At 39.1% G+C, this 20,001-nt stretch overlaps 1 protein-coding gene across 1 annotated transcript in view; it reads right to left on the reverse strand.

Annotated features, from left to right (window-relative positions):
- LOC133979611 (protein unc-13 homolog C) overlaps positions 1-20,001 on the reverse strand; it is a 102,365-nt gene that overhangs the window by 31,674 nt on the left and 50,690 nt on the right. The window contains exons 16-18 of the mRNA XM_062418165.1: positions 19,426-19,554; positions 11,937-12,070; positions 9,197-9,282 (exon numbers count right to left, since the gene is read on the reverse strand). Coding sequence (XP_062274149.1) covers positions 9,197-9,282; positions 11,937-12,070; positions 19,426-19,554 — 349 coding nt within the window. The remainder of the gene's footprint in view (positions 1-9,196; positions 9,283-11,936; positions 12,071-19,425; positions 19,555-20,001) is intronic.

The following is a 20,001-nucleotide window of genomic DNA, read 5'->3' on the forward strand; positions in this document are numbered from 1 at the left end:
GAATCCAGTTAAAAAAATGTATCTGAGTTATATCTATAGTTATATTTCCTCTTTTAAATTAAACACAAACAGTCAAGGCCTTCTTAAAAAATGTAATTACAAATTGAACTAGAACTAATATGTTTAATGTATCATTTATTGCTAAATATAACTTCTGTGACAAGTAATTTTTTTGTAAGCATGTTTTCAAATGAGCAATCTGTCATATTACAGAGTAAATCAATGTATATTTATGTATGCTGTTAATGCAGATCCAAACCCCTGAGACACCTCTGGTGTCACAAAGATTGACATATTAAATATTTAAAAAGTATTTGACATACAGTGTATGTCTATGCATGTGCATGTATGAATGTAGGGTGTGGTAGGGTGCTATTGCTAAAGCATCACAAATACTGGAGCAAGAACAGCAACAATGTGTTTACTGACCTTGAAATATGCTTTTTCCATTTGTATGTCACTTTCTGTGCCTTAAACAGTGTGAATAATTTAAAGGTTTAAGGTGAAGCACAGCGATACTCTAGTGGCATTCAAATGAGGAAGTAAAAGGTTACATGAGGTGTTTGGATTTTGTAGAAACTGGATATCTGACTGAACACAGAGAATACACTGACTGACAGAATACAGGGTACGTCAAATGATCAGGTCTTTTTTTTCTTTCTGAAATTTAAATGTTACAAATATGATAATTTGGTGATTGCAGGAAGACTATGATTACACATTCCTCAACTAGTGGTCACACTTTGACAAACTAAAGTATAATTAAGATTAAAGACTGCAAGACTGCAGTAAGGTTGCATTTGTCATCCACATCTGCTTGTAAACTGTATGAAGGCTTTTCTTTTAATTCATTTGACTGAGGCAGGGAGGCTAATATGTACGTAGTGCTTCATCTGCAGTCTCTAATTTGAAGAACGTGTTGTGCGGGACCAATACCAATTTGTTATCGAAAAACCACACTGGTCTACATTGCAAACCATCAGGTGTAAATGACAGTAACATCCTGGATACAGTGGACACACACATAAAAATCATCAGTCTACTCTACATCACTGAATTGACTGAATCTTTTTAATTTCTATAACTGCTTTGTCTGCCTTCAAAACTGCCTTATTATGGGATATTTTCAGTTGATGCAATGTAAATGGCTTGTGGCACCGTACATTTGTACCTGGCCACAATCCATCTCCTAGACAACAACACAATTCTTTATTTAGTGAAGCATTTATATTATCAGCCATTGTGATTGGCACAGCTGTTTCACAGATAATGTGGCTGGCTGTGAAGATAATGATTAATAACCATACCCATTCTATTTTTATCCCACTTCATCCATGCTTTTGCAAAGAAGCTCGCAGCATATATATAAACAAAAGTATCAAGAATGATTGGATGGGTTCTCACTGTCTGAATGGCTGTACTTCATATTTGTGTGTGCCTTTATGTGTGTGTTTCAGTATGCTTGTGTGTGCATAACTGTGCATGTATATGCTGTTGCACGTGTATAAGTGTGTGTGCGTGTGTGTGTGTGTGTGTGTGTGTGTGTGTGTGTGTGTGTGTGTGTGTGTGTGTGTGTGTGTGTGTGTGTGTGTGTGTGTGTGTGTGTGTGTGTGTGTGTGTGTTGTGTGTGTGCCTTTGTACCATGCTGGTGGTAAACAGTGTGGGCTGTCCTGAGGGAGGAGTAGGCTCAAGGTCCCTGGTGAGGATGTCATCTTGTCTGACTGAGCCCACAGGGACAGGCAAACTCACACGAGACTCACTCACTCTCTGCCTCATTGATTTAAATGCTACAGATATTATGATTAACTGCAGCATTTCCATCCTTCAATTGCCATTCAGTGAATATATCTATAGGAGCGTGTGGCTATACAGATTTTCTTGAGACAAAAGGCTAGAAGAGCAGAATGGCAGCCAAGGCCAGTATAGTTCTCTTTGTGACATAATTCCTTCATCTTGGCTTCTGACCCAGTTCTGTCAAACAGCCTCTGTAAGCTGCATCACAGGGCCTTACTGACACAGCTTTGCTATAACACCAAAGCCCACCGAGACACTAACTCCTGTTGATGCGACTCCAACATAAAATGCATTGGGACACAGCCAAACTCATTAATATAAAGGTCCACATTGGTTCAGTAGAGTGAATCACCAACAAAAGATGGAAAAGTCAAAACATCAGAGGATTATGCTTTTTAACTGGACATTTGTTAGATTTACTGAGGAGACTTTCCAAAGTGTTTATGAGTATGGTATAAATGCACCACCTGCAAGGCTTGAACAGGACCTCAATGCTTTATAAACTCGATCTGTGCCATCATAAAACACCATAAGCTGCTGAGGTACAGAGAGGAGAGGAGATCAGGATTAAGTGTAAAGTACTATGCTGAAAACCGCAAAAAAAGCATTAGAGATTACTGGCTGGAGAACAGTCTATTAAAATCACACTGCAACGCACAACCTATAGCCATGCACAAGCCCCGTAAACAAACGTCTTTCTGTGGAAAGGAACTTGCTGAGGTACAGTAATTGAAATTCAATTAAAATATTCTATGGAGTGAAGCTGTTCTAACAGGCTAAAGATGAGTTAATGGGCTGCTGGCCCGGGAGCATTGGATCCATAATGACATGCTCCAAGGACCACGGTCATTAAAGAGCTATACAGTGGATATACAGCATATAGTGTAGAACTTCATCACAGAAGTATTCTGCAGTCTAGGAGTAGCACTGCTCTTTCTCCTCTTGATATGGTATTTTTGTTTGTTGGTGTTTTGGCCAAAAAACTGAAAAACAAACAAACAGCCCTTTATCAAGGCGTTATTTTAAAGTAGGCGACAGGACACCCCCTCCCTTTTTATCAGCTGGCGATGCCCTCTATTTATGTTGAGGTTTGGTGAGCTGGCTCCACATTACATGGCAGATAATATATTTACTTATATATTTACTTTACATAATGGCATCACCTTTGCTTCTGGGAAATCAAAAGTGTAAATAACACATGAACCTGTCTGTAATTGGTCACATAAAACGATGATGATTGATAGATGTAACTATAGAGCAGCACTTTGAAGGTTTCACATGTTAGTGACAATGAATAAACATATGGATAAGTGAGTCATTCACCCTCTCATATCCTCCTCCAATCTCTGCCTCCTATTTTGTCCTCTATCTTTTGGTATTCCCTCCTACATCTCTCCATCACTCTCTTTCTGTCTCCCTCACACATTTAGAGATTCACACAGAGATGCTAAAATTAGCAGCATCCATTTCTGCACCAGCACTGGCACCAAAGGCCTCCAAGCAGAAAGCAGCGGATGCATTAAAGACTTCTTTAAGTAGCGCGCTTGCACATCTGTGCGCATACACATACACACGAGCGCACACATGCACACATTTACACGCACGCACTCACTCTCACACACTCACACACAAACACACACACACACACACACACACACACACACGTTCCTCTTTTATTCTCATTCATTCTTTCTTACTTACTTGTAAAACTGAAGGCTTGCACAAACACGTGGTTGGATAAATGCACGTACAATCATGGCGGCACGCACTACACGCACAGACACACACACAGAAACACATGCTAACAAAGCAGGACATTCTGGCCCGCCTCCTTCAGGGTGTCTGTTAGCCATTCTGCCTGTTCTGTGTGCCTTCTTATGTAAACAGGTCACTGTGAGTTACTTCCATCCATGTGAATGAGAAAAACTGGCAGAAACATTGACTGGCTCAGTATTCCTTCCCTCTTCTGTCTCATTATTGCCATTCATAGTGTAAAAGCACATAGACTTCATACGTAGATAGAGGATTGTGCACATATGCACTGCAGGATTCATGTGTATGAAACATACATACATTAACATTAAATGTGGGCTTGTCCTGTAATGGTAGAGAAAAACAACCCTCAGATGCATTCTTACCTGCACTGAAAGTACAGTTGAGTACAATCAATTACTGGTGTTTCAGCTGAATAATTGTGTTGTGACTGATCGTTGTAGAAAGCAGTGAGCCATGATTAGAGTAATTAAATCCCCTGTGATTTCACTGCTTTCCTTTACATATGACCATTCATGTTGTCTTTTGTAGACATATTTTTTCGTATCATCTCTCACACATTTATGCACGTGCCAAATACATGCATGTGTTTTTTTCTCCTTTTTTAACGAAATAAAGTGGTTAAATTAAAGTAGCAAACAATCTAAATGTTTACTAGTAGGTAGTCTGGGCAGTATAACCAGGCCAATATATAATTTACTTTCCTATCAAAACTTTATGAGCCATGGGTTATGTTAGCCTTCACTGCATGTATCAGTTGGCGTCTGATTGCTACAAATTCTGGACAGAGAATTCATTAGTTGCACTTTTTAAAAGTAAACATGCAAGCATGTAATGCATCTAATATACAATCTGATGTGCATTACTTTTTTTACTATGGTAAATTACAGTACTACAGCCAGGCTGAAATGTTAGCTGTTCTATTTAGCCATGAGGTGCATGGTCAATGATAAAATGTTTTTTTAATAATATAACATTACTCCCATTGGCAGCAGTCGCTTTCCCATGCATTAAAAATGACATGGAAACACTGGTTACACCACAACAATGTATTATGGGGCGGTTTAAAATTTCTAATGGGACAAACAGTCAGATATGAATCTCAGTGTATCATGCACCAGAGCATTTTAAAGATGCACAACAACAAACAACAAAATTATTCTGCTCCAAAAATGCACTATATATTAAAACTATGAGTAATACACTGTACCAAACACTAAACTTGTGCCCTGATTTCCAAGTTTCAACTGGCACCATCTGTTTTTTAATGTGGTGTTACAAAAATCTATACAGTAAAACACACTATGTGTGTGTTTACAACGTGTATGTTTCACACATTGTCAAGTGGTTTATGAGCTGTCAAACTCTTTCATATAACTATGAGTCTCCACAAAACCAAACCTACAACTCTTACAGCCAGTAGGACCTACAAAAAATGAGCAATTATTCATACAAAGTGCTCCTTTGAGGAACATGACAGTTATGTCCTCCTCCTGGCACGTGTCGCTGTGGGCGGGCAGTGATGTACTGACAAGAGTAGGCAAGAAGAGGCAAAGCAGGGGAAGAGGGTTCAGGCTCAAGGAGCGAGAAAGAGGGTGTATGTGACTGAGTGCATCCATGATTCTTGTATACTTTTGTAACACAGACACCCTCAGGCAACACACACACACACACACACACACATACACACATACACATACACACACACACACACACACACACACACACACACACACACACACACACACACACACACAAACAAACAAACAAACAACAAACATAAACACACACACTGCCCAAACCTGCTGTGACAGCAGTCAGTAACACCCTAGGTGGTCACAGGCCAATCTGCCTTGACTCAGTGCACATCCAAACACAAAGCCACAGTTTGATCCCACTCTCTTGCATTATTTATATTATCCTCCATAAAAATGGAAAGACAAGTGGTCTAAACTGTTATTGTTTGAATGCAATGAATATTCCCAGGGTTAATTTTATATAATATATATTGCTATATGTATTACTATAATAAGATTTAGAAAGATTTAGAAGATTCTTTTCTGCAGTTAAAAAGGCATTTTATAACCTTAAGCATTAACCTTTGATAAGAACAAATACATGCATAAAAAACAATCATGGTCTGTGCTCAGGATAACTTTTTAACAAACACACATCTTGAAATAGTGTTTAAAATATCAATGTTGTTAGTACACATAAAAGACGAGGAGCTCTCTCCAGCTTGGTCAATGCTTTGTTATGTCTGCGTATGCTCTTTAATGTGCTGCAGAGGAGATAATGCCATATTACAATTAGTTGGATTGATAATCACATTCGTAATGAAAACATTAATAGTATCTCTGCTTTGGGTGAAAAACAAACATCTGCTCAAGCTCTACATTTGTTTATGATGACAGCTAAGTAGTCACTCATTTATAAAACACATTATTTGCTTATTTATATCGTTTTCTTGTTATCAGAGTATTTCTGATTTTCCTAGATTTCGCCTTACAGGATATACTGGGTTGGATTTTGTGCAAAATATGCTGTTCTGTAAATAAATACAGAGGTCACTTTTCTTGCTGTCCAAACAAAGGAACAGTTTCATACAGCATTGCCAGATGATGACATAAGGTTGATGAAAGGCTCGCTTTCAACATGTTTTTTTAACTTGAGGGCATAGGAGGCAGAGAAACAAGCAGCAGCATCCTATTCATGACAGGCAGAAACAGAAATCTGAGGATAAACTATTTAAACAATTCCACTAGGGTGATATAGAGTCCACAGATAGTCTGAACTGCCATCTGATTTGTTTTCAGTATTTATACCGAGGTATGGTGATTCATTTTACAAGAATATGGTGATTTTTAAATTATAAACATAAAATTGTGAAAAAGATTACAATTAGGGATTTAATATAAAATTCAGCTCACATAATCCAGACATGTTCTTGTTGATTTATAGCGGCTCATTATCTCACCACAGTAATACACACCACTGCATGCATATACCTAGAAATCCACACCCGTCTTAATAAAATCTGATGTATGGGCACATTTGTATGCATATACTCAAAATACATTCGGTATACTATTCCTCTGCAAAACCCAGATCATATTTAAAACCATTTCATATAGAAATCATATTCCATGTACAGAATCTATATATGCTTCCTTTATACATCTGTGTACTGTATATACTGTATATCAAGACACACTGCAGATTTCCCTTGGCACCTGGTTTCCATAGCAACTCAAGATGGCTTAGCAAGGAGGCAGCAGGTATATGCTGTGTGGATGAGGATTAATCACCAATAAGCTCCTTGCTGCCTTTTCTCTTACACACAGTATAAAGAGCATTCACAACTTTTGACCTCAATCACCCGGCTTCCCTAAATACACAGTCTCCCATAAAGTTGGAATAAAATATTTTTTACCTCTTTCCATGAAATGATTGTGAAAATGTGATTTATTCTTGATAGATAAAGTGTATATATTCTCAAAATTGTATTGATCAATCTCATTGCACCTGGTCAAAGGTGATGACAAAATTATTCCAACTTTATGGGCGACCGTGCACTAGCCCCTGTGCCTCTTCTATCATCATTAGCGCAGAAAATATCCCGCCCTCTGTCATTTCTCATTCAACAAAGAGGTGGTTTGCAGGTGAAACTTGCAGGTGAAACAAATCTGTTGCACCAACCTAAATCATAAAGTGAGACAACAGCAGATCATAATCCTTAAAACAAGTTGCTCTGATTTCCCAAATCAAGTTAAACCCAAAACTGTGTCTTTCACAGCAATAAGAAAGCCTTCGTCTATTAAAAACTAAATTTGACATGAAGGGATCCGACAAGCAAGATTAATTTGGTGAACTTAAATATAGTGTATGCTGTGTACTAATGTCAAATTGCATTATTTCTGCAATTTAGATGCATGATTGTGGCAAACTTGAGCTTGAGTACAACTATTGAGCAAAATTTCACACAAAATCATAGCACAGGCTGCTACCCTGCTGAGTTCTCAAGTTCACACACACACACACACACACACACACACACACACACACACACACACACACACACACACACACACACACACACAGCAATTTTAACATTCATTCACAACCCCAGTCCCATTAATTCCCTTTTGTATTCCTCCTCCACAATATATCCTGATATCCTGGAGGTTTGATCCTGAAGCCTCCAACCTAGTTCAGTAACCCCCAGAGGGCTTTTGCGGCCTTTTGGGGGGTGAGCAGGAAGAAGAGGGTCTGGGGATTTTAGTCAAAACCAACCTTAAGATGGTGAACATCTGTCTTCCTGCCAGCAGAGAAAATGTAAGATTTATTGCTTGATCACTAAGAGTCTCTGCTGTCTTTGGAAAAAGACTTACGCATGCTGACAAAATCTATACTAAACTAGTGAATAACATAAGAACACTAAAAGTGAATTATATTTTTGGGGCATATTTTAAATAAAAATTAATACTACCACTACAATGGCTGCTATGGAATGATGGATTTTTCATTCTTGAACAATTAGTGATTTTTGGTTCATGCTACAAAATTACAGATAATATATCAGTTCCTTCATATGGTGCAAAGGGAGTGACTGTAAAAATCCCTTTTTATTAATTCAATTTGCACACTGCACTCTTCTTATAAAGTACTTGCATTATTCAGTAGCAATGAAGTACAAGCCTGTGTATCTTCACCATTTTAAATTAGACCATAACATAGAAATGTGTACAATTTGTAGCAGTTTTGTGCACGTTTGTAATTCCTGCTGTATGTCTATAATTATGGTAACTTTCAAGGTGAGAATTTTGTTTGATTCATGACTACTTTACATGTGCCACTGCTAAAGGTAATGTAGGCCAATTATATTGCTTCCTGCACATGTAAGTAACTAATCTGAACACTAAATGTAAATGTAACTCTGACTTTTAAATGATACACACATAATTGACAAGTACTGTCTATATTTGTGCGATTTTCTTTCTCATCTTGTAATACTTAACATGAAAACATCTGGACCTCATAGATATTGAAATATAGGAACATATACACACTTTCACACGATGCAAAATCCTGAACATCCCATCTGTTTTTTGATTGTGCCATTGATCAAATGTTTATCTCGATTAAAAAGAAGTTCCAGTTTCTCTACACTGATCAATGGAGCTAAAGCAGGGAAGTGTAATCTAGATAGGCAGTGCAGCTGACCACAGCCAGAAACAACTGACAGTGACACTGGCCAATAAACAACACTCAGATCAATGGAGGAATAAAACAGTAACACTTTGCACCTGTTCCAGCGTAGCTATAGAGGAACAAGTGAGCAACATATTGGAACTAACTGCTAATTAGTGAATAGCTAACAAACAAGTAGCTACATATTCAGTGGTAACCATTCACAATATTGTGTATCTTGTTGTACCTTGTAAAGTTTAACCTATTATTCTTTACCAACATGCTATCAATCTATCCTATTTGTCGTCAGTGCTCATTCACTTTCTCTCTGTTTCACACACACACACACACACACACACACACACACACACACACACACACACACACACACACACACGCTCAAGCAAGAGCCAATTGTCTGATCAGCACCATTACTCACCTTCCATTGCATACTTCATATCCAGGGCAAAGAGGCTCCATGTGATCTCCGCACTGATCTTGCCTGCATTCAGCTCCTGTGGAAACCTGGTAGAGTTGAAAGGGATTCCAATCAGACTCATTTCCGTATAATGACACGCTCGACTGGGTGGCCTGATGGCTTCGCCCAGCCTGAATCTCTAACAAAACGACGGAACAGATGTGCAAGAAGACATGGTTGGTGAATCTCATAATCTAATAATAATCCCCCATCATTGCCAAACCGGGTCTAACTGGGGCAGAATGGAGATGCATGTGCAGGGCGTTAAGACGAGGTTAAGTGCAGGAGGAAATGACAGAGCAGAGAGAAAGAGAGAACAGGGGAGGCAGCTTATTTGGCAAGTAATCTGCTATTTTGAATACCTATAGATTTTCAGTCAAAGCTTGAATGTGAGATGTCAATGGTTTAATTATCCGTATCTTACGACAGTGATGATGGGGCCTTGGCCTGAGGAAGGTCAATTTATCTGGAAATGTTTTACTTTTGCTGAAGACCGCCCTGTTTCTAACAACAAACACATTTGTCAGACTATTTCTATTGAGACAGTAATGATCTGCTCAGCCAGGGCACTCCTGCAGAAACTAATGTCTCAAGTGTGTGCACACATTCACACACACTTTCCTCTTTCCTCCCCAACCTTCAGCACATTCTTTTATGGTGCAAAGAAATAAACACTGAACCTAGAAGGCGGATTTATGCTCCTAGAGGCAACTGGACAAAAAAAACATGCCAGAAACAATTGCTCCCTCTATCATCTCTATCACTTTCAGAATCTTTCTCTCCATCTTGGTTTTTCTTCAATCTCATTGTGCACCCACGATATACTGTAGGCGAAGTAGACAATGTAAATCCTGCATGGCTAAATTAATGTAAACATCTGTAGCTACTGTTCATGCCTGTAGATTGTTTACAGTCTACCTCAGTGTGGTGAAATAAATGATGTAATATACTTTATTGACAAGTATTTCTGGAAATAATCTCTTTAAGCCTCCTATCCTTTTACACTTTTAAAAACAACTACACCATCCAAATTTTATTTTTACAACATTGAAAAAAATGAAATTAGTCAGTCTATTCAATAATTGGCTTGAGACAAGAACATAGAGCAAAGGACTAACTTTTTTCCCCTCTGGCAGCAGCACACTATATAAAGGCAACAAGTCCACTCTCGGGTTTACCATGAAAAAGCATAAGAATAGCTGTCACTCTGGAACTTGACCAAGGGAATGTGGAGGAAATGGGCATGAATATTGCAAATGTATCATTAGACAGTGTAGGAGAGAAAGCTCAGGGCATAAACAGAGTCGTAATAAGCCTCGTAAATCAGCAAGAGGACAGAGAAAAGAGAAAGGAGGGTGGAGAGTGTGAGAGGATATGTATGAGCGAAACAGAAAGAAAATGTAGGTTGCATCTTATTTTATCAGAGGCGAGCTCTACTCCATTTTCATCAGGTCATGTAATTTGATTTTATTAACCAAATTTGATGGACACAAACGCCTTGTTCCTCCCTCAACATCATCACCACAACCAGCCCTCTATCCCTATTTTCTACACAGAAATCGCTCATCTGTTATATAATTCAGCATCACTGTGTTCCCCTTTTAGCCATCCATAGTACGACTCACATACAGAACAAAGCATTTTCAATGCTGGCTTCTCTGGCTGCCTCACAGCCTTCTTGTGCACCACATTTCCCATCCATGTCTCCATAATCTGTGGATATTTTTTTCAGGTTTAAAGGAGCTGATGGGCACCTCATATTTTCTGAAAAAAATAACTGAATAAATCTTGGGAATTAATATGAAATGAATTACTAGGAGGCAATACTTTGAGAAGGATATCTCTCCCTCATTTATTTAACTCTGTATGATGAATGCTGAAGCCTTAAAGGCAAATAAATGAATAAGAAATGTTAGTATTGTATAAATATGCAAATATTTAATCAGCATGCATTTAAACCCCAATAACATATCAGCTGCTTACATGTCAACTCTTTTTTACATCAAATGCTGGCCAACCCTATGTCCAAGTGGTCAAGAATGGCTGAGGCATAAATCATACAGCATGCAGTCTTTGAGCATGCAGTGCAAACTTTCAGCAACTCAGTCTCTCAATATGTCGGTGTGTTTTCAGTGTGGTCATTTCTAGCTTCAAAGGCCCTGCAAATCAATTCTCTCAAATGGTTTCTTATCATAAATGATGCTTTTATTCATGAACTCACAATTTTCTGCCAAAGCCAGAACTGTTTTGGTCATTCTACATGACTGCTTACTTTTTTGAAGTGGGCAGGGCTTAGCTGGAAAATGGTAATGTCACACATTTCTGGGCACCAATCAGTGTTTAGCAACATATGAATCAAAATCTGATGACAATAAAATGAAACGTTGTTTGTGTTAACAATACATCGTACAGTCCAGAGTTAATTTACTGTCCAGATGAAGCAGATTAGTTTAGTGTTTGAGTGTTGCATCTCTTAAATAATGATGAAGATTGTTGCTTATTGTTGCCAGGATACACTGGCAAATGTGGTTACATGTAAATATTATGATGTTAACAACAATGCGTGTGTAGGGAGAATACCTGCTAACCACAAATCTCAGCCAATAGTCACAAAGCAGCCAATAAATTCAGTTTGGGCATGCATTTGAGTGATCAGATTGCTTCTTAAAAACCACATATGGTATAATAAAGAAGTACATACTGATTAATGACTGGGGTGTAAGCCGTTCGGTCCTCATCGATTACAGAAACCATGAGAGTGATGAGCTTTGGCCAGAAATCCAGGTTCTTTATTGATGGACCCTGCTCCTCTCGAGGAAGGTCCTGCTTCCGGCTCTATAGAGAAGGAATTTAGGTAACATAAGCCAGAAGTCAGTATCAGTGTGCTGAGGCAGCAGATATTGGGATAAGACTCATTTTAAAAAATGAGGAGTTGCATGGGTTTAGGAGAAAGAGAGGGAGATACAGAAGAAGAGAAAAAAGGAAGAGGGATGCTGTATACAATCAGATATATCAACACATTGTATATGTTCTGTACTGCATGCCAAAATGTCTTGCCTTGACAATGTTTATGCAATCAATGCTGTACTTGCAGTATAATTAACTAAACAGAATAGCAAGTACATGAATTCACTAACATGGCAGATGTTCACTGTGTAAGGACAACAACCCTGAATAACTGAACATTTTTAAATTATGCATGGTCATCAGAATATAGTGATTACCTTATTTATTTATCTATTTAGTGATTAAGTTACTATAAAGTATTTATTCCTAGTGACAGAGTCCACCATTCCAATGTAGGACTCACATTACATATTCAAAAGCTATTGATGCATGCATGTAATCTGATCCTATTAATACAGCCTCAGATAACAGTGTCACTCACTATCACTTCCTGTGTATTAGGTGACTAATGCAAGCCAAATATTTGCTCTTGCTGCTATTTCATATTAAAAGCATTCAACTGTCAGAACTTAGGGTGGCTTTTACTGTGAAGCAGTCACAGGAAACGCAAAGCTTTCATCACTGAGATCAGCACTGTGATCATCACCAAAAATGTGCCAACAAAACAAAACTGTGCCTATTTTCTGCATTTTTGATAGGAGATCAGTTTTAATATTGCAGGGAGTAATGAAAGAAGGACCAGCCACAGTGAGCTGTTAGATGAAGAGTTGCAGATTCAACTAATCAGCAAGGTAGCCAACTACTGTTTGGTCCCAAACATCTTCCACACAAGTGAGTAATAAATACAAAGGGCAATGTCTGGCCCAGCCAGAGCAAAGGTGTGACCCCAGTGAACATACTGAAGGTGCTCTCTTATGGTTTTGATGAAGGTGATCAATCTCAAACCTCAAAGAGATGATATAAGTTAGCAAGAGGTTACCAAAGCGTTGCCATGACTGCAGTAGTAAATGAACATGCCACTCGGGGAGAAATGTGTACTGCTATACATACTGCGTACAACGTTTGAATTGCTCACAGAGGAAAGATGAGTGGAAGTGAGTGGCTCTCTTGTTGCATGCTATAGTAACTCTAGCTGCAATGCTCACACACACACACACACACACTCCTGAACACAATGATATGTGAAATTAACCAGCACTGAAATCTTAAGGATTATAATTTTAGTTTGTTTTAGAAGCAAAATTGTCCTCCATTCAACATACCATCCTCTAATAATCTGTGTCAAAGTGTGTGGCAGACATCTCTGGTGCTGTCTGGGGGTTAAAGGTGTTGAATCTAAAACCACTCACTGACACTACCATCTTTTCACTCCACATCGACTATAACCAAACTGATCTTCTCCAGTCAGTGAACAACTGTAACAGTTTTTCAGTTTGCTTTGAACATGTTCCACAAAAAGGAGGCAAAGCAACACACATAGGAAAAAGCACAGCTGAATGCACATACTGGAGCAAACTCAGCCAAAGGGATAGATCTGTATCATACACCGACACGACTACATGAAAACACACCTGCGCGCTAATTATTCACTCTGACAATGACAAATATAATTTATGACTGTGGACTGCAAGAGGAAGCTATACAAATGCTTTAATTTCTGTGTGTAATTCTGGCTGATACAAAATGTGTTTTAGATGAATAGAACATTATTTTAAAAATGAAACATGTTCAGATCCATTACTGAATAATTTAGGTTGAATTATTTAACACTCTTCAGCATATTGACTTTGGTGCGGCACACAGAAGAGATGTTGTAGGAAGAGCTTGGGAAATGGAAAAGCAACATGAGTTCATTTATTCTCTGTATAATCCCTAGAATCTAATCAATTCCTACAGTAATCAACTTGTGTCCAATGATGTTGATTCTTGTATTAAATATATTGTGATGCATCTGTGATCTGATGATCTGTTGTAGCATTGCAGCTGGAGGAGCAACATAATTTAATCTCATAGGGGCAAGAAACACAGATATGGCTTAAAGTTGATTTTGTGACAGTTGTTCATGTCAATCAAGGGCTCACTACTTTAATCATTAGGGTTTGGGGCATACTATGCAGGATTTGCTGGTTTGTATTTGTGTATAGAGCAGTCAATGTTGGCCCCCTCCTCCCCGGCTCAACAACACCAGAGCCAGAGGGAGAGGGAGAGAGAGAGAGAGAGAGAGAGAGAGAGAGAGAGAGAGAGAGAGAGAGAGAGAGAGAGAGAGAGAGAGAGAGAGAGAGAGAGAGAGAGAGAGAGAGAGAGAGAGAGAGAGAGCAGCAGTGGTTGAGCAAGTTAGAGAGTGAATGAAGAGAGTAAGCGCTGCTGGCGAGAACAAAGCTTTGAATCAGATAAATAAAAGTTGTTTTCTGATGGTTTCACAGCAGTTACATTCTAAGGCACAAATAACACACGCCCACACTTCAGCACAACCCTGTGGGAAAATTCAGCATTGCCAGATTTGGTGTGAATGCAGAGCTTAATCCTGTCCACTGTGGCCTCTCTGTTCTGTGTGTGTGTAGCACAGCTCTGCCCTCGGTCAAGCAGACACAGAGACCTGCAGCTCTTTATACATCCATGGCACAGAGACAGAGCAGAACGGAGCTGAGGAGACAGTGACAGAGACAGCGATGTAACCTGGTCGCTACAATTGGAGTCCCAATCTCATATCCTGCATGCTGTTACTGGCTGGCTACACACCCACTGCCCAAAGATGGACACAAGAAGCATCCCAAACATAGCTAAATAATAAGAAAAATAAGAAAAATACAGGCAGAGGGCAGGGTCTCTGTAGATACCTACACTGGCACACACTTCTAGTGGGTCACAAGCGATGATTAAGAGGAATTATTTTTTGTACGAGTCTGTTTTAAAAACATTGTTTTAAAGTAAAATCATATGCATAGGCATAGCATGCCTTTAAGTCTATCATCTTGTCTACCATGGTCATGAAAAGAGGTTACGTATTCCATGGGAGGTACCATCCCAAGAATCTTATTGAGTAAAAGCTCATTAATTTCTGATTTGTATTTTCACTTGTGCTTGCTATGTAGTAAGAGAAAAATACACTGTAAATGCAACAGGGAGGTATACTCTATGTAACATATTTAAAGACTGCTTTGGACACCTGAGTTTATATGTATACAGTATGTGAATGAATTAGTGAAAACTAAATCAGTGATTTACTGTATGAGTTTATATCAAATCTACAAAGATAGCATACACTTTATTTTGGCTCCTGATCCATAGTCAATGAAACTAGAATTATAATGCTTGGTTTATACATAAAGATACAACATAACTGTATATGAGAGGGGTTGACTATCAGGGGGTGAATCAGCTATGCAAAATCTGTCTGTGTATGTGTCTTTGAGTGTTTGTGTGTGTGCACGTACAAAATTGTACACGTCTATCAAGGACACTGAAGGTTGTGTCACCGCTACTAAATCGGATGCAGCATTCGTCCTGTTAAAATGTAGTGTAGACTCCCTTTGCTCATTTGTATTCACCTCAAGCAGGTACAAACACATTGTTAAAGGTGATTAAGTAGCCTGCCGTTCTTTTTACAGTCGACAACACACCCATGGGATTCACTCTAAGTTGTATTGGGAGGTGAATACTGTACTGAACCAAGAGTGCAGTGTAGTCTCAACTACTTCCAGTGCACGGGGGTGGTGGGGGCACTAGCAGCAATATTCATAGCAGCACATCCCTCCTCTAGAAGGTAGCTAGTGGTTTATGTTTATTGTTTAGTGCTTTCAGTCCCTGTGTGGGGGAAATCAGCATTAGCATACAACTGGCTCCTCATCAATTTTCACAATGTGACACAAATTACAGAGTCTCTGATTGAAGGATGCTCCTGGAAAATGTGATCAAATTCCCAAGAGAGCGAGAAGGGGGTAGGACTAGAGCTGTTCCAAAGCATGTTAAGGTGCCACGCAAAGAGGGTGTATGTGTTCATTTTGGAAAAATAAGGCACATAGCCACATATTCTGAAAACAAAATCTTCTTCAAACACAGTTAAATCCATCACTTGGGTATCATTGGCAAATATGTGATAGTATCAATGAGAGATACTTATCAAATCAATTTGAATTGCTTGCTCTGTAACAAGTGGAGAATTCTCCTAGTTGCTCAGTGGAGAGTGTACACGGCTGTCAACAGTCCCCAACCCCACTCTTCAAAACCAGATTGCTTTTTTAATCTCCTTACTTATGCATCGATATTTGCATAATGCACAAGCATGTATATAGAGGCATGGGAATTTTAATAGGTATTTCTGGTCTGTGCACCATCATTGCCAATCCACATTCTATCACTGGATGAACTAGAACAAAATGATGGTTCCTTTCCTTTTCCATGATTCCTTTGCCCTCTTTCCACTTCCCCCTCTTCTTGGTTTTCAAAATCCTCCCTTTCCTGCCAGGATTTAAGAAACTGTTAAACTAGATTCCCCCTGCCCCTCCTCCCCTGACTCATTTTATGCCCAGGCAGACGCAGAGAGCTTTGTTGTTATGTTACGCAACATGCCTGGGATATTTCACTGCCTGCCTGGCCACCGTGTCAGCTTTTGTGTCGCCACACTCCGTCACTGTTACCAACTGGAGAATTGGGGTCTGAAATGTGTTCTATTTGCTGAGTCAAAGGCTACTAAGTGAATATGAACATACATAATTTATTGTCACAGTGAGGTTTGCTTTGAGGTGAACCTGACCTCAATATTGTAGTATTTATTTGTTTGTTTGTATGTTATTGGGTTGTGTGTAAGACAAACTGCTCCAAACAAATTGCCTCTAGTGGGATTAATAAAGTTGTTTGTTTTGTATTGTAATGTACCGATGTCTTTTACTTCGTCGTAGAGGAAGCATTGATGGAGAGGCTGTCTACTGTGAAACTGTGGTGGACGAAGATGTAATTAGTGAAAGTGTCTATCTCCCCGGTTTGGTAATTGCTTACAACCCCTCAGGCTGTTTAAACAAAGGAAGCTTATTATTCAACTTTTGAGCGTATTGCACACTATTACGCCCTAAAAAGACATTATATTCTGTGGTGTGGCGGCTATTCTCCTTGGGAAGTAAACCGTAAAATAATCAGGCAGAGCTGCTTGTTGCCTGATTATTTACTCGGGCGAGGCCACTAGCACATGGAAATCCGTATGTGTTGGAGAAGCAAACCTAACTGAGGACTGGGTGATGTTGTCTTTCTTGAATATGTAAATAGGAAACACTGTATTGTCTCCATATCAGAACATGCCTCCAGCTGCTTCACGCCATGCCAATGATATTCTATTCTATTTATACATGATGAAGTAGCATGCTTTCAACTTCTTTTTTGCACTCATACATTATCCGTCTGCACACCTAAGAGCCAAAAAAGAGCCAAAAGCAGTTGAGATTCAAATCAGGTAAGTACTGCCCGATGCTTCGCTGCTTTGATATGGCTCTTCACTGTGGACTCTCCCTTTCTAAGAAGGTTGAAGTCTTTCATGCAAAGTTTGCAATAGACATAGCGAGCCTTTATTGTCTGGTAAATGTCAGACACAATATATAACCTATTGATTTCTGGTCATGCTGGATTGAATTTATATTTTCCCAGCATTGTCACACACCTACAAATAGCACACTGAAGCTGAGGGAAAGAGTGGTGTCAACTTTATGGCAGGCTGAAGGTGATACATGATGAAGGAATGAGGTGAGAGAGGGGGTACCCGCTACAGGCAGAAAACTTCAAAGAGTTTTCATGTTGAGCTTCTGACAAGTGAATCAGGAGCAGACCTGAAGTAACAGTATTAAGAATTAATGACTTTTTAAGGATGGGCCATTAAGGGAAGATTTTTTAAGTGTCTACTGACATGAATTTACGCACACATCATCATGCTTAAACAACTGAAGGTGTGCAATGAGCAAGTAGTGAGTTCATAAAGACTGTTTAGTTTCAGTTATCTAGTTAATGTTGCATGTTATTGAGTTCAAAGTGTTTATTCATCAAATCATGATTTAAAAAGTAGAACATCTTAACCAAAGAACCGTCACCATAACAAACACATGCCTCAGGTCTAGGCTTGTTTGTAATGATCCCTTGTTTAATATCCATGAAATATAAATTATCTTGCTGAATAATATATCTTTTAATATATCTTGTTTCGCGTTTGCTTGCTATAGATGCACCAGTGGTGGGCAAGGTTATGGCTTTCAAGCCCATGGAAGCCATGAAAACAACAACCACAATCAAAGACACAAAAGAACACTAAAGCTGAACAGGTGGCAGACATGTCTCATTCTGAAACAGGGTGAACAAATGCATTTTTAAAACTACAATCTGCATCAATATTCAGCTTTCAAACACATGCTGTAGAATGCACAAATGCTGGTTGACTCAGCCACACACTATTAAAAAAATTAATTAAGGTGAGGGATAAGCATTGGGGAAGGATTGTGACCAGCTAACAATTCACATCTTTAATAAAAGACCAGATGTAAAAGAAAAAAAACCCATCAGTGTTACAAATTGTCTTATCCGTGCAGGAGTTTCAATTGCTCTCTTAAACTGTCACAGCTGCTGTGGACAACAACAGCTTCAACGAGGACACAAGGCGTTACTGAAATCAAAAAAAGCAAGTAAAAGCAGGTTTCTTCGTCAGATATTTAAAAGGAGCTGCATGTCGCCATTGTATATGTTGAGCCAAGCATCAACAAGGAGCTGTTGGTAGTTGGCAAGGCTGAGGACCGAGATGCCAGCTGCAATTACATTACTAACTGTGCAGGTTTGCAGGTGCAGAGCATGAAGAGGTATGCAGATCCCGGCATGAGAACTATGTAGCCTGAATTTGATTAGACTTGAACACTATCCACAACTACAACCTGGTACCTCACCCGCTTCTTCATATTTTTGACACAAATGAATGTGCACGAAACTGCAGTTTCGTACAGAGCTACTCCTCCTTAACCATCATTTTAACTAAATTGTGTTTGTGTATAATTTGACCACAGATTAGGGTTTCAAGACAAATGTAGAGAAAATCAAAGTAAGGAATCATGTTGAAGTGAAGCATCATTCAGTAAGTGAATCATTACATCTGCAAGACTTAATGAGAGAAATACAGAGATCTCAAGCTGGCAGCTGTTCACTTTGTACATGACTGAAGATTACTGCTGTTCTTCATGTTTTCCTGTGCCACAAAAGTCTGGCTTCCTCGAGCTGAAAAGGTACATTGTGATAATCAACAGGATGCAGAAGCTGTTTACCTGGTCGAGGAGTTGATTGTAGAGTTCATGACAGTTATCAAAAATGTATTTGTATGTTGAGTCCAGACACGCTTTCACACAGTCCTTCACCACCTGACTGGCTCTAGGTGGACTCTGGAGCTCTTGTACCTACACACACAAACACACATACATGATTTAAGATAGGTATGCTTTCAGGGCATGTTCTTTTAGGTCTCCCAGCAGAAAGAAACCAAAATCAATGACAGATACATTATCTTAAATGCATTTCTATGTACCATCCATCAGTGGCGTGATAATGTAATAATATCATATTGCATGGTTGAAATATTTATACTAAGATAGCACTACCTTGTGGAAAAATGGACAACCTACTTACATCTATTATGTATATTATAATTGACATGTGGTCAGACTGGCATTTAGGGTGTGTATGTGCACTTCGTATTGTAACACAGTACCTCCTGTGAGTGAGCTGCAGTGCTTATACACAGTAAGGCCCACCATGGGCATGGCACAGAGTGAGAGCTTTGGTAACCTAAAGTGACAGGTTTCATTCCTTTGCTCACAGCTGCCATCTTAGCTATGCCTCAGTGC

This window comes from Scomber scombrus, chromosome 1 (genome assembly GCF_963691925.1).
Source record: "Scomber scombrus chromosome 1, fScoSco1.1, whole genome shotgun sequence".
Taxonomy (NCBI): Eukaryota; Metazoa; Chordata; class Actinopteri; order Scombriformes; family Scombridae; genus Scomber; species Scomber scombrus.